Here is a 16206-nt window from a genome sequence, read left to right on the forward strand (position 1 = left end):
GTTTTAATTGCTATCGTGTTGCCAAGTACAACAAAGATATATATATATATATAAATATGAGATAGATGGCATTTTGTTCTTAGCTTCTCTCTCCCTGCCTCCCCCAAACACAGAGTGGGGGTTAGCAGATGAAATCAGCGTGCCTTTATGAGCAGTGACTCAGGTGCTGCTGTCTATTCTAGCTTCGGCGTTGAGAGAGGGCTTTTGTGCTGCGCCGGGCTTTATGGCATCACTTGTAATAATAAGGCGATTGTTTGGTTGCGTGCAAAGCTCTCGCTCAGGGATTCCTGTTGCGGCCTCCTCCCTTGAAACCGCAACCATGCGAGCTGCACCTTCCCTCCTAAACTCTGCCCCCCCCCCCGACTCTGCTTGCTCACAGGTAAACATTGAGTAGTGCAATCCCTGCAGGAAGGAAGGGTCCTCGTCAGCCTCGGTTAGCCACACAGGCACTGAAAGATAACACTGGCTCCAGCATTCCTCATCTCTGACTCAGAGGCAAATGAGGACGTGAGGCTACCTAGCGAGGGTGACAGTTCACCTGGTCGGCCTTAGTCTGTCTCGTCTGCTGTGCTCTCCTTTTTGCTGTCCTCACCGCTTCCTTTTTCCTGCTCCACTTAACCAAGAAGCACAACATAGGATGGAGGTCTCTTGGAATACAGAGCTGGGACTTAACTCCAATGCTGGCTTCTATCTCAAATGGGGCCCTTTCTATCATAGCTGTCAACGTTTCCCTTTTTTTAAAGGGAAATTCCCTTATTCCGAATAGGATTCCTCGCAAGAAAAGGGAAAAGTTGACAGCTATGATTTCTATCAGTGTGAAGAGGTGGCACAGCGTCACATCCACCCTTGTTTTTCCATGATGTGAGCCAAGCAGAAGAGAACAAAATCCAAATTACGGGTTGGTTTCGGTGGCATGGGATCAGCGTACTGAAGGGAGCATGTTATCCTGTATGAGCCCTTCCGTCTGTTAAGATCAGCTGAAAGATGGCAAGGGCGTGTTAGGGACTGCAATTCTAGATCAATTATGAACCTTATTTGTGGTCAGGAGGAACAGTGCAGGTGGAACAAGTGGGGGTGTCCTCAGCAACATGGAATCTTGCTTTTTGAGCACAAAAAAGCAATGCCCATCCCTTTGAAGCCCTCAGCATTTTAAGAAGAAGCATCAAGCCCTTCTATTCGCAAAAAACAAAACGCCTCCCTAACTAAACATAGTCAAAAACGTCTGGTGAGTGGCTGTGAAACCTGTCCCATATATCACACCCAGATGCAAATGAAAATCTTTCAGATAATTTTTGGTGACTAAAAGGAAACAAAAACAGATACCAGTGACCCAACTATTAGCCCTCTTGCCCCCAGGTTTTCCTAGCACATTTCTGTCTGTGCCAGCCAGCAAACTGCTTGCCCACAAAATACTAGTTCCTTCAGTTCTGCCAAGAAATAAATGCATTACAGCCATTTGTTGATTCCCCCATTAATAGTCAATCTCATGCTTATTCACTTTGTTCCTTATAGAGAGCTCCTGCAAAGGTTTCTTCCCATTAACGTTTAGGGATCTTCCTCTTGTCTGTTTCACTTCAGACAAATCACATTGACACACACTCCAAATAAGCCTCTCTCAGCGACTCTCTCTCTCTGCCCCTCTCTCACACACACATACACACACACACACACAGAAAGAAGCAGAAAACGTTAAAAACGACAGTTACTTGAATAACAGTCACAATAGAATGGAATGCCTCTCTCATGTGACTCACAGTCAGCCAATTACATGAGAACTACTGCCAAAGGAAAAACCCCATGTTAAAAATGCACAGTAATTTAACATAAGTAAACATTCCCATTTCCATAATGGAAATTAAACCATTATCCTTTGTGGTTCAAGGTACTCCAATGCATTTAACTTGTAATATGGAAGGAGAGGTTCAGCTGTGTCCTGGGCAATTCTTTTGACATTTGCTCCTCAAGGTCACTTCCAGGAATACAGACTGGCTCGCATTCACCATCAATTGAGGAAGGAAGGCGCACTGTCTAACCAGACATTGGCTCATTATTATTGCAGTACAGCAAGGGGCTTTGAATGGTTACCAGAAGCAACAGTGTGAACGGACCAAGGATCCGATGAAGCAAACTCAACTACGTTGAGCCCGAATAGTTGTACTTACGGACAGACGGGTTAGAACGAACAATAAAAAATAATAAAAATGGGAGAGAGATGGCAGGAGAAAGAAATTAGTCCAATGACTCAAACACAATTTTTAAAATCTCCTCTTTTATTCAGACTCACCACAGTTAAAAAGTCAGATCAATTACTAATCATCGTTATGTACTGGTCTTTGTGCATACAAACAAAACCACACACACTGAAGAAACAAGCCCATGGGCTTTCAATTAATTTAGTCCAAGAGCACCAACTGGCTGGTGGTAACCACATGACCCCTGGGAAGCCTCCGGCACACACATACACCTTACCCTCTGTCCCCCCCTAGAGAAAATAGGTACAACCAAACAACCAAAGTAAATCCTGCTTTGTGAACTGGAAGAAAAGCCATGGTGGGGATGTGTGTGTGACACTGGTTATCCAGAGGCCTCTTTTGAAGAGCCATGAGGTGACATATAGGAAGACAGGTTCCAGTGACCCACACACACACAATTCTTGAGGTTTAACCTGCAAGCACAAATGCTACAGACAAAAAGCAAGAAGCCCTTAGCTGTCAAAAGTATATGATGTACCAATGCAAGCTCTCTTACTTCTGTTTCCGCCATAGAGCACAATGGGCGTGTCTTTTTACTCAGGGATCTCAACCCTTATAGCTGATCTGCCAATGAATTGGTACTGATTTTCTGGATGAACACAAGTTGTCAATTAACCCCATCAGTTTACTCTGCCCCACTCTACTCTCTTGCATTCATCACAAGGAAGCGGGTGGGAACAATTCCCCAAGAAAGCCCTCTTGCTATCATAGCAAATAAAGATATTAGAAAACGCAGGTAGGGAGTGAGGGGTGGAATTAGGTGCTACTGCAATAGGCCTCCTAGTGTTGACACTCGGAGGCTCAGATCCGCCTTCAGTGCTGAACTCTGCTTGCTTGAGATGGTAGAAAACGCCATATTGGCATGTCAACTGAGTTAAGAGCTTAGATTAACGATTCACAGAGGCTCAACCTCCAGAAACCCTAAAGTAGTAAGTCCAGAAGTAGTAACCCTCCATAACCCTAAAACTGGAGGGTGATTATTTCCTACCAGACAAGGGATATTAGGAAATGAGTGCACCTACGGGAACAGCACTATAGAAGCCCAGACACTTGACAGAAGAAGTGCAGCCTTCACTTAAGATTTGCCACAAACACTTTGCAATCTTCCCTTGCTCTCCAGGTAAACCTCCAACACCATATGCGGATAGGAAAGCTCTTGCTCCCCACCTCTAAACACAGCCCCTAAGGTCCCATTATTGATTAAAAGAAATGATCTATCCATTTCGACAAGCAGTGAAGCCGAATATTTCCACAGCTAAAAACAAAGCACTGTATGGACTTCTCTCGTAGGTCACTCTTGTAGGCCATTTCAGCTCTTTGATGTTGCCTTGCACCACTCAGTTTATACCACACAACAAGATTTGTGAAGACACAGCAAAGACAATCACCACAGATTAGACCTGACTTCATACCAACAACCCTGCTGGAAAAGGAGTAATGGAGTGGCAGGAGGGGGAAAAGCCACAAGAATGACTTTTCCGCGTTTTCCAGAACCATCCACATTAACATTATGGCAAATTTTAAGTGTGTATAATTTAAGTCAAATCAACATTAACCCAGATCAGTATTATTATTACGTAAAAATGCATTGTTTCCATTCCAGCTTCTGCTGTGCATTTTGTCCAGAATGACATATTCTGAAGGTCAAAGATGGGGAAAGTTGGCATCGCCTGTTATCCAAGTCCAACATCCAGGGACATCATGACCACAAATCCTAAGATCGATGTCCAGGAAGCCAGCTTCCCATTGCCACTGCGAAGAGAGGGGAAGTAGGGGAAGAGAAGTTAAGGTCTGCATTCTTAATGGTATTTGCTGTTGTTGTTGTTTTGTTGGTTTCCTTATCTGACACAAAAATGTTTCTTCTTCCCCCTTTGGAGAAGCAAACAGTGCATTTAATGCCCTGTTTTATGCTGTTCGGTTGGGATGGTCATGATTTGAGGGATACTGACCGATGAGGGGAAGTGCTTGTGTAGGCAGAAGAGACTGAAAACAGTGACAGCTAACACACCAACAATTCCCCTCTAGAAGGGGAGAATTGGGATGAAGATGAGGTGCTTTTGACTTGCAGGGTTTCATGACAAGGAGTCTGCTACTCCAACCAACTCTTAAGATTGGATTCTACGACATTGGTCTGAGTAGTTTCAGGAGGTTGTGAAAGTCTGATGTCCTGGGAACGAAAATCTTTTCCTCAAAAGCTGACTGAGAGGAGCTTAATTTAGGTGGCGTTGCTGCTGTTGCGGCCTGAAGTGGGTTTTCCAATCTTTTCTTCTCTACAGAACAGTTAACCTGAAACAAAGCTACAGTGGATCTCACAGCCATGCTTTGGTTTTAATCTCCCCTTGATTTGGTTTGCAGAGGCTTCTCTACCTGAGAGACATTTGGTGTTAAAAACAGCATGAAAGAAACAGAATGGATGTGGCTGAATAAGGAGTTGCTCACCTGATCTGTGCCTCTGGGATGATGTCGTCCATCACCACATATACCATTGCCCCAGCAGCAAAGGCCAAGGCGTAGGGCAGAAGAGGCTCTGCTAACACTATGGCAAAGGCCCCAAAGATGCCAGCTAGTGGTTCCACCATGCCGCTTAATTGCCCATACCTGTAAAACAGCCCAAACAACATGTCACTAGATAAGGCAGGATGCTGTTCTGTCCTGTCCTGTGCATTGTGTTGTTTGTCCCTTTCAAACTGCCACAGTTTGCGAAGTCAACACAAATCAGTTCTTCCCCTTCTCCTTGACAACTTCCCATTTGAGGCCAGGACAACAGGGATAATTATTGCCAATCATCATCATCATCATCATCATCATCATCATCTCCTCTGAAACCATTCAGGAGCAAACACTGCAGAAGACAATTCCCCTCCTTTAATCTGAAAGGTGGCAAATGGCTACAGACAAAAGAGAACATCTGGCTATAACAGTGAATTTCTCCTCCACATGCCTTTCTCTACTCCACAGGGACCTTTTGCAGTCAAGATCTTTTGTCAATCAATTCCCTCCAAAAAATAAAAATAAATAAAAAATCTACTTCTGTTTTCTAGTCTGATAGTCAAGTCTTGTTTTGGGGCAAAAACAGAGAAGTTAGAAAAGTCTTATTGGGATTGCAATTTGCAATACAGTGGTACCTCTGGATGCGAACAGGATCCGTTCCGGAGCCCCGTTTGCATCCTGAAGCAAACACAACCTGCGTCTGTGCATGCGTGGGTCGCGATTCCCCGCTTCCGCGCGTGACGTCATTTTGAGCATCTGCGCATGCGCAAGTGGCGAAACCCAGAAGTAATGCACTCCGTTACTTCCGGGTTGCCGCGGAGCATAACCTGAAAACGCTCAACCTGAAGCACATTTAACCCGAGGTATGACTTTATCTTTTTTTGGGGGGGGGTTGGGGGGGAGTTGCTACATGTTTTCAGTGTAGTGCTATCAGTTTTCCTTTCAGGGCTACCCCAAGACATTCTACTGTGGTTTAAACCACTGAGCCTCTTGGGCTTGCTAATCAGAAGGTCTGTGGTTCGAATCCCCGCTACTGAGTGAGCTCCCGTTGCTCTGTCCCAGCTTCTGCCAACCTAGCAGTTCGAAAGCACACCAGTGCAAGTAGATAAATAAGTACTGCTGTGGCAGAAAGGTAAACGGCGTTTCTGCGCGCTCTGGTTTCTGTCATGGTGTTCCGTTGTGCCAGAAGCGGTTTAGTCATGCTGGCCACATGACCCGGAAAGCTGTCTTTGGACAAACGCCGGCTCCCTTGGCCTGAAAGCGAGATGAGCGCTGCAACCCCTTTGACTGGACTTAACCATCCAGGGATCCTTTACCTTTACCTTTTTACTGCCAGAGGTGGAACTCAAACAGCACCTCTCCCAGAAGCAGAGCCCAAATGGTGCCCCTGTTTGGTCTCCCATTCAGACATCAATTCCAACCTTTGTCTATCCTCCTCTCAAGGTCACTTTGCCTTGCTTTGGCCAATTCTTATAATGGTTTACTAATCAATTCCTGTTCCCAGTGAACTCTGGGAAGTGTAGCTGTGTGAGGGGAATTTCAAGTGGGTCTCCTAACAACCTTCAGCACCCTTAACAAACTACAGTTCCCATGATTCTTTGGTTGAAGCTATGGTAGTTTAAAGTGGTATAATACTGCTTTAACTGTGTAGTCCAGATGAGACCTACATGGCAAAGACTAAAGAGATTTGCATTTCTAATAGTTGGATTAGATAGGAGGACCTTTAGCAACCATAGAGTAGGTAGGCCCAGTTAGGAAAAGGATTGAGAACCACTGACATAAATAACAGCAGCCTCCCCCAGTGTGCGAGAGAAAGTGTGAATCAGGGCCACTTGAACACATTTCCAGTTCCAGAGTTGCATCAGGAAATACAAAGGAAACGTGAGAAACAGCTTTTGAACCTTACCAGAATGCTCTCCACGTCGAAAACCCAGCTCCACGCAAGGGAAGGCTGACAGCTAGTCCTTCTGGAAAGTTCTGGATTCCAATCCCAATGGCTAAATTCCTGTGCGAATAAAATGAAATAGATCATAGGTATTGTATAACAGAAATGATGGCTGTGCATGGGTGGAGCAAATAAAAGACATTAGGCTGAGATAGTCCTTTTGTTGGCGAAATATTCCTTGTTATTAAACATGTCTCTTTAATGTCAGTATTTTCAGCCCTTGGGGCCTAAGGCAATCATGCTAATGCTTGGCATCCAACGCAGGATTCTCATCTTCAAAGTGTTCTACATAAGTTACTCAACTTAACAATGCCCCTGGGAGGCAGGGAGGAACAGAGGTGGGTGGGGGGAAAGACTTGTCAAAAGGAGGCAGATAGCAAGTTTAAAATAGCTGTCTATATGGAACTCCAAATTGCTGAAACAGACACCAGAGGCAGAAAGGTGTGTTTTTTTTAAAAAACACACAAAAGTAGGGGAGGGGCATTGCTTTACACATTATTATTTCAGCCTGCTTCTGTTTGTTTGTTTGTTTGCTTGCTTGTTTGTTTGCTTGTTTGCTTGTTTGTAGTAGTCATAATAAAGCTAAAGGTAAAGGGACCCCTGTTAGGTCCAGTTGCGGGCAACTCTGGGGTTGCGGCACTCATCTCACTTTACTGCCCAAGGGAGCCGGCGTACAGCTTCCGGGTCATGTGGCTAGCATGATTAAGCCACTTCTGGAGAACCAGGGCAGCACACGGAAACGCCGTTTACCTTGCCGTTGGAGCAGTACCTATCTATCTACTTGCACTTTGACGTGCTTTCGAACTGCTAGGTTGGCAGGAGCAGGGACCGAGCAATGGGAGCTCACCCTGTCGCGGGGATTCGAACCGCTGACCTTCTGATCGGCAAGCCCTACGCTCTGTGGTTTAACCCACAGCACCACCCGCGTCCCAGTAGTTATAATAGTAGTATTTTAAAGGCTTTGGTAACTTCTACATATCCTGAGCTGAAAGGGGGGTTGCAGGCACAGGGCAAAAAGGATTGTGAGTTGGCATTGGGCATGAGATGCCACAGTTTAACAGTATACATCTCTTTTCATGTGGGAAGCTTACACATCAGGGAGTATGCTAAGCTAGAGCCTCTCACCCTGATTACAGATTTCCCAAATCGAAGAAGATGCTAAGATGCTGACACTTTCCCATCAACCAACTCTCCCTCCTTCAAAGTGCATTCTGAGCTGATGCAAAGAACAAAATCAAGCACTACTCTGAACTCTGGAATAGACATGAACAGAGGCTTGGAGGAACACATGTTCATGAAGACCCAGGTCTTGAATTCTGCAGGAGCAACTAGGAACACTGAGTTCCTTCAAAAAGCAAAAGTTCCCATGGCTGCCCCATGAGAAAAGCCAACTCATTCAAACCAAAATTCATTATTAGTGCAGTATTTTTTATTATCCTTTACCTTTTATCTTTATTAGGCCCAACAAAATGTCACAACATAACATGCAAGCTTTCGAGTTCACCAGAACTCTTAATCAGGCTAGATGGTAAATGATTTGGGGTGGGGGTGGGGAATTGGCAGGCACTGTAGACATTTGTATTTGCGTCTGCTGTGAGTCTTTAGATGGGACAGTGGGACGAGGTAGCAGATATCAAATGGGGGGTTGATAGGTGCTACTGAGATTTCAGATTGTGTGAAGGCAAACTGAAGAAAATACACATATAACAGCTGATTCCCCCATTGGGCTGTGACCCAGGTCCATGCCTTATATTCCTAAAAGAACCGGGAGCACCATACCTTACATTCCCCACTTCCCAACTGCTTGCCAGAGAAGAGGCAAAGGTTATTCCATATAGGCTGCTTGTTACAGAAAAGATTTCTAAAGAACATATTATATATAGATCTCTCTTGCACTGAGACACTCTCCTCTGTGATTTTAATTCTAATTGCTGCAGAAACAAATGTCATTATACCAGACCCTAGCAGGACTGGAGACTGACTTGGAAGAAGGAAACAGTGATCTGAGGGATCCTGTAACAGCCAGGAGATGGGAGGCAGAGGCAGGAGAAACTGCAGGATTGGAGAGCGAAGAACAGGTGCAGGAGGATGGAGCGATAGGTCAGGCTGGTGGAAAGTCACGAACTTCCATGCGTCCTCCTCCTGCCCCCACCTCTCCTGATCCATTGCCTCCCAGGACCAAGTGAGGATTGGAGGAGGAGGAGCAGAAGCAAGTTACACACAGGTGGAGTCTGTGCCTGCTTGTGGGAGATACATAAGCTGAGGTTGGGGGCATGGCCTATTTGTTGTGGCAACTGCCTCATTGGGTGCATACCTAGGAGCAGCTGAGAGACGCAGGGCTGATAAGACATGCATTTTCCTAACTTGTAAATGCACTTTTGACAACTCCTCACTCTGGGCATTCCTTGCCTGACACATACTGTATTTTTCACTCCATAAGACGCACCTAGTTTTTAGAGGAGGAAAACAAGAAACAAGAAAGCAATGCAAAGCCTCTTGAGCAAAGAGGCAGGCGCAATCCCACTGTGCTCAAGAGGCTTTGCGTGGCTATCCCTGAAGCAAGAAGAGCAAGAGCGATCGGTGCACAACGATCCCTCTTGCTCTTCGGGCTTCTGGCATAGCTGCACAGCCTCTTCAGGGCAGCGGGATGAAGGCTCCTCGCTGCCCTGAAGAGGCTGTGTGCGGCTAAGCCAGAAACTAGAACAGCGAGAGGGAGTGCTGCACAGCGATCCCTCTCGCTGTTCTGGCTTCTGGGATAGCTGCGCAACCTGCATTTGCTCCATAAGATGCACACACATTTCCCCTTACTTTTTAGGAAAGTGCATCTTATAGAGCGAAAAATATGGTAACTTCCCTGTTTTGGCCAGTGCTGAATAGTGATGCATGGATGCCTCACATCATTCATGTCACTAGGTGGAGGACATGCTACATACAGTTCAAGCAATGGCAATTTGGAGCCTGGGAGTCAAGCTCCAGCTCCCTCCATTCCCACCAGCATCTTGTGTTAGTGGCAAAGGTATTATTTCCACAACATCACTATTCAAGTTGGGTGTTTGGGTGTTTGCATTCCACCTGATAGTGAACAGCCATTTTTTAAAGTCCAAGATAGATTTGCATTTCTGGACAGCACTGATCCCCAAAAAACAAAGGATTGCTTCACTGATGTTTCAGTATTATCCGTGGTCTAAAGCAGTGTTTCCCAACCTTTTTTGGGCAAAGGCACACTTGTTTCATGAAAAAAATCTCGAGGCACACCACCATTACAGCCCCGTGACGTCAGCGCGCAGCGTCACGCCGGGAGGGACATGAATTGCTAGCAAATTACATAATCACCTCCTTGAGGGCTGGCTCATCTTCTCCGAAGGCAGAACCCCATTAATTAACAGCACAGACTCACACCACAGCCAAGACGAGGGGGGAAAATCTCAGTCATGCACAGTCATGCACATGTGGGGGCTAAATGAGGATGAAGACCGGGCAGAGACCAGGGTTCAAATCACCCCACCTGGCCAGGACAATCCCTGGGTGCTCCCTTGGGCCACTCACCTGACCCACCTCGCAGGGCTGTTGTTGCGAGGATAACACGGGGAGAACCGCGCGCGCCCCCGGGAGCTCCTTGGAGGAGAAAGCGGGCGATGAATGCAATGCACAAAATATATGAGAGGCGGCCAGGTTTTGCAGGTGAGGGGCCCCCGCCAGCCTCCGCTTCCAACACCCGGCGCAACGACGCCGAAGTTTCCCCCCGGGCTCGGCTCGGGGAGCAGCGCTGCTCCCCCCCGGCTCCCCTTTGCCCTCCCGGCTCTCTCTGCCACCCACTGGGGACCCCCCTCACCTGCCAAGTCCGGAGCGCCGGTGGAAGTTGCATGCATGCATGCAGGGCGCCGCGTTGCCATTGCATTGCACTGCACTCCATGCAACGCCTGCACGCATGCATTGCCTTGCACGCCCGCCAAGGGGTCTCCCCGCGGTCCGATGCGTCCCCTCCGGCGTGGATGCAGCATTGCAAAAATAAAAAAAACCCCGACGCAGCCCTACCTGGGGGGCAGCCTCCGCCGCTCCGCCTCCGCGGGGATCCCCGGGCTCCATCCTGCCGCCCGATCTCCGCGGGGGCGCAGGAAGGCTGCGCGGGGTCTGCGCGGAAGAGCCCCTGCCCGCCCGGCCGCCACCGCTGCGCTCATTCCATGGCCGGGAGAAGAGCGCTTCAAACAAAACGCCCGGCCCGCCAGGCCACGCTGGGAAACGTAGTTCGCGCACCCCGCACGGGCGCGGAGCCCAAGGGCGAGGGGACTACGAATCCCGGCAGCCCCCGCGCCGGGGTCGGAGGGGGAGAGGCCGGGTGCAGGGATGGAGGGACGGGTGGGCGAGCGAGTGAGTGAGTGGCAGCCGCCAAGCCTTGGCCGAGAGCCAGGAAGGGCCTCCCCGGAGGAGGAGGAGGAGGGAGGCGCAGAGCGGGAGGGAGGGAGGGAACCCCAGGGGTCATCTAGTGACGGCGCCCCAATCGAAAATTTGACTTAAAAAAAAAATTCGAATTTTTTAATTTTTCCCGCGGCACACCAGGCAACATCTCGCGGCACACTAGTGTGCCGCGGAACAGTGGTTGGGAAACACTGGTCTAAAGCAGGGTGTAAAGGTAAAGGGACCCCTGACCATTAGGTCCAGTCATGGACGACTCTGGGGTTGCGGCACTCATCTCGCTTTATTGGCCGAGGGAGCCGGCATACAACTTCTGGGTCATGTGCCCAGCATGACTAAGCCACTTTTGGCAAACCAGAGCAGCACACGGAAACGCTGTTTACCTTACTGCCGGAGCGGTACCTATTTATCTACTTGCACTTTGATGTGCTTTCAAACTGCTAGGTTGGCAGGAGCAGGGACCTAGCAACGGGAGCTCACCCCGTCATGGGGATCCGAACCGCTGACCTTCTGATCGGCAAGTCCTAGGCTCTGTGGTTTAACTCACAGCGCCACCCAAAAGCATGGACTGCACAACAAGCATGGGAAGTTTCACAATTGAAGGCTCAGCTATAAGTTGGTTGAAAATGGAACATATTAAAGTGTCTTTGTCAACTGAAGATAAAGCATTTGTTTACCTGGTGAGGGTTTTAAGAGGCCAAGTATGCCGATTACTCAGACATATAAAATGAGGGCCAATTTACTGTCTGGCTCAAATATTTCCAAACGGGTAAGGAACCCTGTTGCTTGGTTGGGGCAGCGAATCATCTGCTTAGCACTGCCAATATGCTGTCTAGTTTTGTCAATACTGATGAGGTGCTCAATTCTTAAGAGAAAAAAATACAGGTCCTTGGTGTTAAACAGATGTGAATGTCTAACACTCCATCTATTCAGCCCTCAATAGCTGGTTGAGAGGGAACACAATCGTGTTAAGGGAGTGTCAAACCACACCGACATTTTATTGTCCTTAAAATAGAAACAAAGGTCACAGAGTTCCTGTCTTGCATTTAAACAGCGGGTAGATTTTACCTGCAGAGGCAGACACGGGGAAATGTGGTTAGGGAGGTACAATATTGAGTTTTAAAGTGAGAAATCGAGATTGAAATTTCTGTTAAACCACGAGCTCGCTGGGTGGGCTTGGGCAAGTCAACAATATTTTAGTTTAATGTAGGTAGCAGAGTTATCGGGAGGATAAATGAACAGAGAATTTCAAAGCAATTTATACACTGTAAAGCAGCTTTCGGCAACTTGGTGCCTGCCTGATTCCTGGGATGAAAACTTTCATCATGGTCATCATGCCGGGATAGATGAGAGCTGTAGTCAAAAACATCTGGCAAAGACTACTGTAAGATGCATTGTCCTTTCCCCATCCTGTACTTTTCTTGCTGCTTCTAGTGTTCACTAGGATTATTTACCTTGACTGCCATGTCTGCTTACAATACCATGCATGTGTGCAAGCACACTATGTACTAAGAAAAATGGCAGCCAAGACTGGTCCACCAATGGTCACTGGTAGCAGCATATGAACATGAAGGGTTACAACTAGAGAGGACAGGAATCTGGGGAGTTGAGGTGGCCTGCCCAGTCATCTGAGTGCCACCAATACATGCACTTTCTTACAATATTGTAGTATTGCAGCACAATACTATCTGGTACCTGGCAAAGCAGCTAAAGTTCTTTCTGAGGATTTTCTAAGTAATTCTAAACCATTTTGAGCTAAACTATGCATGCGTTGTATGTATGTACTGAAGTCTATAGAAAGAAAATGTCTGTATTTGAAAATACAAGGAAGGAAGGACTTCTGCACCACCCAGTTGACTGATAAGGCTCTTAGTTTCCCATAAATGGTCATGGGGTGGCTAAATACTAAAAGGATACAAAAACAGTTGAATGAATCAGCTTGATTGTTCTTATGAATGGAAGGATGAATGAACTGTGGTTTGCAAACTTGAGTTTCAGTCCATCTCAACATACAAGGCATGGGAGGCAGAGAGACTGAAGGTTACATAAAATTCTTGGCATGGCTGCTGCTGAGGTGTTGGTTTCAAAACTCAGGACTCACCCGGTGTATATTAGACTATCTGCAGGATCTACATCTGCACAAACTTGAAAATGAGGGATTCATTCTCTCATGTGAGCTTCTCCCAAAATGGAATTGAAAAGGAAACAAAAGCTTCCCTTATTGCATTTCTCTGTTTGATGACAGAATTTACTGCTCACAAACATGAAGGATTAACAACACCAGAGGGCACAGTCCGGACAAAAGCAGCACAAACCTTTATGTTGCCTCCAAAGCTCTGCCAACAAGTCCCAGCCATGCCCTGTAGTAACCCTTCTTCCTCTGCCACCTACGCACTTGTGGTATAAAACCTAAAATTTCACCTGCAATCCCATTCCAATCGTCCAACGTATAGCACAACCCTGGCAGCTGCAACTCTCAAAATGAATGCAGTTTGAATCAATGATGCTGCGGGATTTCAAAGTTCAGCATAATGGGGCTACAGTTGTACCTCGGGTTAAGAACTTAATTCATTCAGTTCTTAACCTGAAACTGTTCTTAACCTGAAGCACCACTTTAGCTAATGGGGCCTCCCACTGCCACCGCACAATTTCTGTTCTCATCCTGAAGCAAAGTTCTTAACCCAACGTACTATTTCTGGGTTAGCGGAGTCTGTAACCTGAAGCGTCTGTAACCCGAGGTACCAGTGTACATTTTTTAAAATTATTTTTTTAAAAACCCTTCATCCTCCCATTGCGTAATATGACTTCAAGTTACAAGATAGGAGATTCCAACTAAACATCAGGAAAAACTTTCTGACTGTAAGGGCTGTACGACCGTGGAATGGTCTCCCTCGGGAGGTTGTGGACTCTCCTTCCTTGGAGGTTTCTAAGCAGAGGTTGGGTGGCCATCTGTCATGGATGCTTTAGCGGAGATTCCTTGCAATGCAAGCTGCTGGACTAGATGATCCATGGGGGTCTCTTCCAACTCTACAATTCTATGATTCTGTGAGCACTAAATCACCACACCAGTGCTTCCTTGTGTGTAGGAGCTCCACAGACACGCAACCTGCACACGTGTCTTTTCCCATTCACTTCACTGAAATGCAGCCTTGCACACTGGAAGGGAAACGGCCCCTCACATTAAAGTGAGTAAGAAAAGCAACACAAGCAAGAGCTCTGCCTTCTCAGCCGAGAACCGGCAGCTCAGTATTGGGCAAATGGAAATGTTCTGCTTGGTGGTGCATGAATTACGGGAGAAAGAAAAGAGTGACCGTTCTTGAAGTTCAGAAGCCTCACCACACCTTGACTTACCCCCAGTTTTAGCCAAATCATGGCCCTCCTCCGGTAGCCTTTTAAAAACTGTAGCTAAGCAAAACAAAAAAATTCCTTCCAGTAGCACCTTAAAGACCAACTAAGTTAGTTCTTGGTATGAGCTTTCGTGTGCAAGCACACTTCTTCAGATACCAAGAAGTGTGCTTGCACACGAAAGCTCATACCAAGAACTAATTTAGTTGGTCTTTAAGGTGCTACTGGAAGGATTTTTTTTGTTTTGACTATGGCAGACCAACACAGCTACCTATCTGTAACTGTAGCTAAGCAGACAGTTTCAGAAGTTGGGGTTCACCCCAACTCTTGGCTGAATAGTAGTGGTTGGGACACAGGTGGCACTGTGGTCTAAACCACTGAGCCTTTTGGGCTTGCCGATCGGAAGGTCGACAGTTCAAATCCCCGCAACGGGGTGAGCTCCCATTGCTCGGTCCCAGCTCCTGCCAACCTAGCAGTTTGAAAGCACACCAGCGCAGGTAGATAAATAGGTACCGCTCTGGCGGGAAGGTAAGCGGCGTTTCCGTGCACTGCTCTGGTTTCGCCAGAAGTGGCTTAGTCATGCTGGCCACATGACCTGGAAAAACTGTCTGCAGACAAACGCCGGCTCCCTTGGCCAGTAAAGCAAGATGAGCGCCGCAACCCCAGAGTCGTCCACAACTGGACTTAACTGTCAGGGGTCCCTTTACCTTTACCTTTTACAGCACCTAGCTCAAATGGGGGCACTTGCAGCAAAGCTTTGGAGCCACTGCTGTGAAGCCAAACAAATCCAAGTAGGGCTGGGACAAGATTTTCCCACCTTTCCAGCAAAGGTTGCTCAGCGCCCACCTAAACACGGAGTGCATTTCCCCTTGAAACACAGAGTTGAGAAAGCAGGGCCTCATTCTGTCCCCCAGGTCCTCGCCCTTAAAAAGGAGGCTCAAATTGCCGCACAAAGACTGGCTTCATTCTCAGCTGAGAAACCTCAGCAGCTGCAAGAAATATCTTTTTTTCTGATACATTAAACACTTGTTTCCTCTTAGCAAAATAAGAAGACCAGCCTTGGTGGTGGGGAAGAAGAAGAAGAAAAAACTGCTCAGAGTTGTTTAAACTTTTATATATATATATATATATATATATATATATATATATATATATATATATATTAACAACAACAACAAGACGGTTGAGAATAGAGAAGGCGCTGCTGTGAATTTCCTTACCCAGGACAGACTTATTTCAATAAAGGGAAGAAGGAGGAGAGGGAGAGAGAGAGAGGCGTGGGGTGGGGGGAAGAGTATGGGGAAAACATCTCTTCCAGAAAACAGTAGAGCTGCTGTCTACACGCTTCCTCCCCCCCCCCTCTGGCAGCCCCCCCTTGCCTCTCCTTAGCACAAAGCAGCTATTACCACAGCAAATTAATGGGTGGGAGAGGAAAGTGTGAATGGAGGGGTCTGTGCAAAAAGAAACCACAAAATTGCCACTGAGCCTTCCCCCCACAAGGAGCCAAAACCTATTCTGACCTTGCTCTACTTTGCCTGCCTTAAAGGCAATTAGGTGAGGTGTTTCTGTTGTTGTTTCTTTGCTTTGTAGGGAAAGGGTGGGTGGTCAGGTGCAGATTGGAGAAAGAGGAAAAGAAAAGCAATTGCAGAAAATCTAGAACACACAATACCCTTTAGGAATCTTAACACTATGTGTGGAACCTGGACTATTACGCCTGTTCTTATTTTCCGTGGCATGCTTTCAAAGCCACGGGAAGTGAAA

General features: G+C 46.9%; 1 protein-coding gene across 5 annotated transcripts in view; it reads right to left on the reverse strand.

Annotated features, from left to right (window-relative positions):
* Positions 1–2249: 2249 nt before the first annotated feature.
* SLC39A11 (solute carrier family 39 member 11) overlaps positions 2250–16206 on the reverse strand; it is a 282784-nt gene continuing 268827 nt past the window's right edge. For all 5 annotated transcript variants that reach the window (XM_083490404.1, XM_083490403.1, XM_083490401.1 and 2 more), the window contains 3 exons: positions 6649–6747; positions 4692–4850; positions 2250–4004 (listed from right to left, as the gene is read on the reverse strand). In XM_083490404.1, the coding sequence (XP_083346530.1) occupies positions 3926–4004; positions 4692–4850; positions 6649–6747 (337 nt within the window). In that variant the 3' untranslated portion in view covers positions 2250–3925. The remainder of the gene's footprint in view (positions 4005–4691; positions 4851–6648; positions 6748–16206) is intronic.

This window comes from Podarcis liolepis (genome assembly GCF_965112155.1).
Source record: "Podarcis liolepis genome assembly, chromosome: 2".
NCBI lineage: Eukaryota > Metazoa > Chordata > Lepidosauria > Squamata > Lacertidae > Podarcis > Podarcis liolepis.